At 49.8% G+C, this 7,071-nt stretch overlaps 4 protein-coding genes across 4 annotated transcripts; 3 read left to right on the top strand and 1 right to left on the bottom strand.

Moving 5' to 3' along the window:
• Positions 1-463: 463 nt before the first annotated feature.
• Positions 464-1,588, bottom strand: MAA_00934 (Ankyrin repeat-containing domain protein; the record flags this gene model as incomplete). The annotated part of the gene is made up of 1 exon (XM_007818932.1): positions 464-1,588. The coding sequence occupies one exon, from the start codon at positions 1,586-1,588 to the stop codon at positions 464-466; it is 1,125 nt and encodes a 374-aa protein (XP_007817123.1).
• Positions 1,589-2,415: 827 nt separating this feature from the next.
• MAA_11468 (uncharacterized protein) lies at positions 2,416-3,941 on the top strand (the record flags this gene model as incomplete). Its single annotated transcript, XM_011413462.1, has 2 exons — positions 2,416-2,558; positions 2,618-3,941. 2 exons carry the CDS (start codon positions 2,416-2,418, stop codon positions 3,939-3,941), a joined length of 1,467 nt encoding a protein of 488 aa, XP_011411764.1.
• A 319-nt stretch (positions 3,942-4,260) lies between these two features.
• MAA_00933 (DUF221 domain protein) lies at positions 4,261-4,788 on the top strand (the record flags this gene model as incomplete). The annotated part of the gene is made up of 1 exon (XM_007818931.2): positions 4,261-4,788. The coding sequence occupies one exon, from the start codon at positions 4,261-4,263 to the stop codon at positions 4,786-4,788; it is 528 nt and encodes a 175-aa protein (XP_007817122.2).
• An 887-nt stretch (positions 4,789-5,675) lies between these two features.
• On the top strand, positions 5,676-6,917 carry MAA_00932 (FAD-binding, type 2; the record flags this gene model as incomplete). The annotated part of the gene is made up of 1 exon (XM_007818930.1): positions 5,676-6,917. The coding sequence occupies one exon, from the start codon at positions 5,676-5,678 to the stop codon at positions 6,915-6,917; it is 1,242 nt and encodes a 413-aa protein (XP_007817121.1).
• Between the last annotated feature and the right edge of the window lie 154 nt (positions 6,918-7,071).

Raw genomic sequence — 7,071 nt, 5'->3', positions numbered from 1 at the left:
GTGTTGGTTCTCAGAAAACCCCCACCTCGTTATTGTCGTCAAAGAGCATTCAGAGCGGAGCCTTTCGGGAGCTAGGCGCACAGCTAGATGGGATAGGTTACGGTTGCTGATTGACAGCATTGAGAAGATTGAGTGCATCGGCAACTGGTTGCGAGAGGGACATATTAAACCCTCTGCCGAGGGTGGGATAGGCTTACCCTGCGACCCAGAGGTCATAGAGGGTGATATATGATAGCTGTTACGACCCAGTCATATGCAGGACGCAGGCTGCAGGTTGGGCCGGCTGCAGGAGCCACGGGACGGCACAGGCAGGGCGGACAACGGATTAATGGTCGGAGCGACCGTCACATTTGGATCGTGGAAGGAACCGTGATCCGTGTAAGCAGGATCACGGTTACAGCAGCGATCCAGGAGGAAACATCACGACGGAGGGAGTGATCCCTCGTAGTATATAGGCACGCAGTCAGACATGGCTATATGAATATTCGAACTTGCCCCTTATTCGCCTAGGTGGCCGTAAGCTACTGATGAATTGGAGCAAACGATTCCGCGTGGCAACGTTCAAACAAATGAGGGTGCTCAGAGGGCCTTGATGAGCGCATAAGAGCATGGCTAGAAAAACATGGCCGTTCCTTGCAGCTAGATCTGCTGGTGTGTAACCACCCCTATCTCTTGCCAGAGGGACAACTTCTGGCAGGCGTAAAAGAAGCTCCACCACATTTTTGTGCCCATTCGCGGCTGCGATGTGAAGCGGTGTTTGATCACCAAGATTAAGAGTAGTGGCATGCGCGCCTTGTAGCATCAAAAAGTCGACTGTGGGAGTGTGACCATTCGCGGCAGCCAGAAAGAGCGGGCTGTGGCCGCTCATGTCGCCTGCGTTCCAATCTATTCTTTTGGCTTGGAGAAAAGTTTGTACTGTCTGTAAATTTCCACTAGATGCAGCAAGATGAAGTGGTGTTTGGCCGCCTTGCAATCGAGAAGAAGTGCTGGCTCCGTGAACAATGAGAAGTCTGGTGATGCTGCTATGGCCTCGCACTGCTGCCTCACCGAGAGCTGACATTATCAGCTCGTCAGTTGCCTCAATGTCCAGGCAATGTGACCCCGACTGCGCGACGACATAGGATCTATTTTCGCCTATTATTGCGGCATCCTTCGGTCCTCGATGAGCTGGCACATTCGTGGCTCCATCTGTGGTTGTGAGCAACAATTCAACAATGGAACTATGGCCGTGCTTTGCTGCCAAAAGCAACGGTGTTTGGCGTAGCTCGTTCCTCACATCTAAGAATGCGCCTGCGCTGATGGCCTCTTCTGCGAGTCCTCTCCGTCCAGTCTTCGCCGCCCAGAGCAGCACGCGTGCAGAGAATATCGAAAATACGTAGGGTGCGATGAGAGAATGGAACCGGCTATTTGCTGTAGCGAGATGAATCAAGCACCTGAGATACCGGTGGTTGGCAATTTGCTTTGTGGCTTGTCCGAGCTGCTTTGACCCTTCACTCACCCCTGTCCGGATGAGAATGTCTACTATTGACAGCCATATTTCGGCCGGAACTCTATCAAATGCAGCTGGTGTCTCGGATGACTGGTGCATGAGTGATGCGGTATGGTGATCTCATCTCATCGTAACGGCAAAAGGCATTCTGGTGCGACATATACCAAGGCGTAGAGCTATTTGTGTTCGACTTATCCCTTTAATAGTGCCCCAAATTAGATCGTTTTACGATGGTATCCTTGTACCAACAGACCTCTGAGATGTGCAGGAAGTACTAGCAATTTTCCTGAGGACGATGGCTGTATTTACAAAAACAGTCGCAGCCAATGTCGGGGAAATTTTAGATGTCAAAGTGTGATGGCTCCCCGTTTGCAGAGATATCATTAGCCGTACTTGTCCACAGTATAGATACATAACTGGTGACCGTGAGATTCATTAGATCGCAGGATGAAGAGAGGTGCTTGCAAATCTGTAAATATTTTCAGTTCAACGCTGGCCAATTACGGATAACCTACACCGTATTCTCCCTTTCAAAAACATGTACTCACTGTGCCTTGGAACATGAGAAACGTGAAAATGTGTTTGAGGCTCCCTGAAGGTATGGTAACGGACTCCGGCAACAATAACGGCGCTCGACGACAAGCACTGTGCCTCAGAAACCCTCCAAGACGATCATTCTTTCGCCTCGTATATTTTCTTTCTTTGCGCTACCAGGCATGAGTATTAATGCCATCGCCAAATATTCTGGCAATTAGCATCCATAAATGGCGAGATATACTCAAACGGTGAATGGGGCAGATTTTGATATGCGACCGAGGCTCCCATTCGTGTGCGTAAGTATAGCTTCAATTATCCACGTCCTGTATCTACTTATCCTCGGGGCCGACAAGGAAAGGGGACGCATGGCTCTTCACGTCAGATTGGATATGGCTCCAGGTGCCGCCCAGAATCAACGAGGCATTGCAATAACTGGTTTCATCACCGCACTCTCGGTCGCCGTCTTGCTCTTCCTGATCCAGATCGCCGTGTTCCTGTATTTGAGAAGACAGCATCATCTGACTCATATATAGTGAGTACCTTCAGGTCATTTAATTGACGCACTGTTCTGATACAGGACATCTACACTAGCAAACCCAAAGCGAATTCCAACCCGCCGAAGGCGAAACAACTGCTTCAGCAGGTGATCAGATTTCCCGATAAGACAATCCCCGAAGAAACAATCAAAGAATGGGAAGGTTCTGATGCATACTACTTCCTTCGATACCTCAGGACCCTTCTTATGACGTTCTTACCTATCTCTCTTGTCGTCGTCCCTATTCTCATACCATTAAACTACTCGAATGGCAGGGGACAAGACCTTGATCCCTCTTCCCGGGAATCATCGGCAGTAGGGACTTGGCAAGTCATGGGGCTTGATACACTGGCTTTTGGTAATATAAAAAGTTCTAATACGGATCGCTATACGGCACATCTCGTGTGCGCCGTGCTTGTCATCGTGTGGTTCTGTTGTGTGTCATTGACGGAGATGAGAGAGTATGCACGGAAACAACGGCATGCTACCTCGCCCACGAATAGGATATCACAAGACCAGCACGGCCTAATAAATACCTTTAAACCTGTTGTTGAAACAGTCAGAGATGTACACCGCCTGCTGCGCAAAAGAGACGAAGCTCTAGATAAGTTCGAGTCAGCAGCCATCTCTCTGATCAAGGGAAAATCGACTTTTAAGGTATACTTCAAAGCACAGCTATACGGCGGTTTGTTTCGGCGCTTGGAGAGCGATATCGAAACGAAGATTATGGCATTGGACGGTCTTGAAGAGCTGTGCGCGGGGAAGACGGCTCGTCAACCGTGCGAGCTCTGCGCGGGGAACAGGGATGGTCAACCGCGTCAGCCATGCGAGAGAAAGGCGGATGGTAAACCGTGTGAACGGTGCATCGCAGTGAAATCCGCATGGCAGAACATTTTGTGGAGCAACGTTGGCCGCCCTAGGTGGCAAAAATGGATTCGCACCGCATTTGTGGCCTTTATCTTGACTGCGATGATTGCGCTGTGGGCGATACCCGTGTCCTGGACGGCAGCCCTGAGCCAGCTCGACACCTTAATCCGCAACAAGGACTTGCGGTCCTTTTTCCTGCAGCATAGAACATTAAGGACGTTGGCTGTGTCTGTAGCGGGAGTTTTACCTGGAGTAGCGCTTACTTTGATGCTTATGCTGATACCTCCTCTGCTTGAGTGTCTGTCTCGGATACAGGGATCTACATTGAGGTCTCAACAAGCCGCCTTCGTCCAACGATTCTACTTCGTCTTCCTCTTCGTGCAGATGTTTTTGGTAGTTTCTATCGCCTCGTTCTTCTCTTCATCCTTGAACCAGTTCCTGGAAAACATTGAAGCTGGTTTCTATCGCCTCGTTCCTCTCTTCATCCTTGAATCAGTTCCTGGAAAACATTGAAGCTCTGCGATCGGCCGAGAACATTCTCAACCTGTTGTCTCAGAACTTGCCCACGGCAGCAAATTACTTCTTCTCGTACATGATATTGCAGGCACTGTCTGGATCTGCGAACATATTGATGCAGAAAGCCCCAATGTTTTGGTTCGTCGCAGACAGGCTCTTTAGCTACACACCCCGGCAAAAATGGCTGAGACGAGACAGCATGGACATAGTTGGCTGGGGAGCGGTGTTTCCTCTGTATACTACCTTAGCATGCATTTCCCTGACTTACAGCATTATTGCGCCACTGATTTCACTCTTTGCTATGATATCCTTCGCCATGCTCTGGTTCACACATAAATACTCTGTGATCTACGTTAAAAAGCTGGATTCAGACCACGGCGGTATCCTGTATCCTCGGGCTATCAACCAGACTTTCACGGGGATTTATCTAATGGAACTCTGTATGGCAGGGCTGTTTCTTGGCGTACGAGATGATGGAGGACGGCAGAGTTGTCTTCGACATGGCATTACCATGATCGTTTCGCTAGTCATCACAGCAATCTTCCAGGTTGTTCTCAACCAAGTCCTCTTCCCCGCTTTCGAAAAGAATGATACATCCGACGAGCTAATTGACAAAGACCTTTTCAAACACGTAACGCATGTTGCAAATCGCAGTATAGCCTGGCTACCGACGGAGAATAGTGAGGGCACATGCGGCGGAGCCACCGTTTTGATAAATTGTAACTACCCACCAGAAGAGACACTGAACCACTGGTGGCGGGCAACTATCGACGAGAGAGGCCATGTGCAAATTGAAAGGTGTGTCAACGATGCGGAAGTCACCAAGACAGCGCAGAACTGCTGAGTTTTTGTTTCCGAATCTTCTAGCCTTGGTGGAAACGTGGTATGGGTTTCAGGGAAGATTAGAGCCAGAGCCACAGGTATACTACAGTATTGCACAACATACAATAACTAAATACATAAGTCCTAAATTAAAATAAATTTGGAAGTTGGAAAATAACTAAATACATAAGTCCGACATTAAAATAAATTTGGAAGTTGGAAAGCGAGCGCGTCTCACCACAGTGTTACAGACGCCCCCTGGATGATGTTCAGCTCCACGTCGATGCATAACGCGTGGCTTGGCTTCTCCCTGTCTTTTCAGAGCCGAGGACATAGCGTCGATGCATAACGCATGGCTTGGCTTCTCCTCTTGTCTTTTCAGAGCCGAGGACATAGATTCTAACCACAACTCCTCCGACGGTCCCACAGGACACCATTGTCAGGGTTTCAGCAGAAACGTGCTAGTCATAGTTAGGAATAGCAATGTGAATTCGCGTTACTGTACAATGCATACTTCACGCCTTTAAATACTCCTTCAAAAAGGTATTGATGATGACCAAAATTGTGTCATATCATAGTTTCTCGCTAGCGTAAATAATCTGTGGACCGCAATGCTTTGCTAGTGCTTCTCACAAGGGAGGGATAAAGAGCCAGTGAGCGTTCCTCGGATTCCTCGGGAATATGATTATGATGTCTTGAAAATGCCAGTAATACTGTATTAATATTAAATGAGGCTGCTTTTATGTCTTTTCCGCGGGACACATCCCCTCTGTCTTCACCAGTTTGCAAGATATCCGCGACTCTTCTTGGAACTGTTATTGAGCATCGGCATCGACAAGGCCACATCAAGTTCCATCAATCCCTCTAACGAAACGCTTTGAGTGCCGCTCCTCGTAGGTCACGTCCAGGATGTTTTCCAAATTGTCTTCCAAGACGTCATTTTCGGATTTTCCGCCCGCAGGTTTCAAGGGCAAAATCTTCCGACCAGCAGGTCAGGGATACGCCGAGGCATGCCGGATACCAAATGTCCGTGGCGGGAATAGACCAGCACTCATAGCACGCTGCTTTGATGCAGACGATGTGGTACTGGCTGTTAAATACTGTGACATGCACAATCAGCCTCTTGCTGTACGCAGCGGTGGACACGGGATAGACGGCTACGCTATGCCCAAAAACGCATTTGTTATCGACACTACACTGATGAAGAAGGTTGAAGTCGATCCCGTCACCGGCATTACCACAGTTGCAGCTGGCATGATCCTCGGCGAGATGGACGCGGCTACGCAGGAACATGGCTATGTCGTCCCGGCAGGAACCGTCTCCGAAACCGGTGTCGCCGGCCTCACATTGGGGGGCGACTTTGGCTATCTGACGCGTCGCTTTGGGCTGACAGTGGACAATCTTTTGTCTGTCAATGTAATGACCGTTGATGGCCAAAAGTTGATGGCTTCGGAGACGGAGAATCCGGAATTGTTCTGGGGACTCTGCGGCGCTGGGCACAACCTCGCCATTGCCACCTCGTTTACGTACCAAGCACAAAAGATCGGGCCACAAGTCATGAGCGGTTACATCATTTATCGAATCGAGGATGCGGTGGCCATTCTGAGCGAGATGGACAAGATTATGCGTGCCGCTCCCCTGGAGTTGAGCGTGTATCCTGTGGTTCTGCCAGCGCCGCCGCTCCCCGGGCTACCAGAGCAAATGGTTAATTTCCCACTCCTAGTGTTGATAATCGTGTTCACCGGTGAACCTCCAAAATATGAGGAAGCCATGACTGGGATCCGGGATCTGGGCGATGCGCTGGTCGACATGGTCCACCATTGCAGTTGGCTGGAGGCGAACTCGCTGTTAGATGTGCTTGCTCCTCCTGGTCGACGACAGCACAGCCGTGGAGGTTATCTCAAGGCAATCACACCAACGGTAGCTGCAACTGTGGCCGACCGGATCCGAACAGCTCCGGCCCCAACTGTTGACGGCCCAAGTGTCGCAGTCGCGTTTCATTGCCTTGGCGGCGCGATGCACGAACATTCTGAAGAATCAAAAGCATTCTCAAGAGAAAATGCTAGCTGGATGGTCGAGGCCTTCGGACAATGGGTTGGACGCGAGAAGGATGTGGAGTTCGTTGGCTGGATTGATGGCATCACTCCCTAGGGCCATTCCTGCTCTCCAATGGCTATGTGAACCTATCCGCCGATCGCGGTGCCGAGTGGTTGCGTGGGCTATACGGTTCGAATGAAAAGTGGAAGCGTCTCTGTGAGTTGAGGGACAGGCTGGATCCACGGAATTCGTTACGTTATAACAAGAA

Source organism: Metarhizium robertsii (assembly GCF_000187425.2).
Source record: "Metarhizium robertsii ARSEF 23 chromosome Unknown MAA_Scf_8, whole genome shotgun sequence".
Taxonomy (NCBI): Eukaryota; Fungi; Ascomycota; class Sordariomycetes; order Hypocreales; family Clavicipitaceae; genus Metarhizium; species Metarhizium robertsii.
Note: the sequence above shows the minus strand (reverse complement) of the source record. Positions and strands in the feature narration are given on the sequence as shown.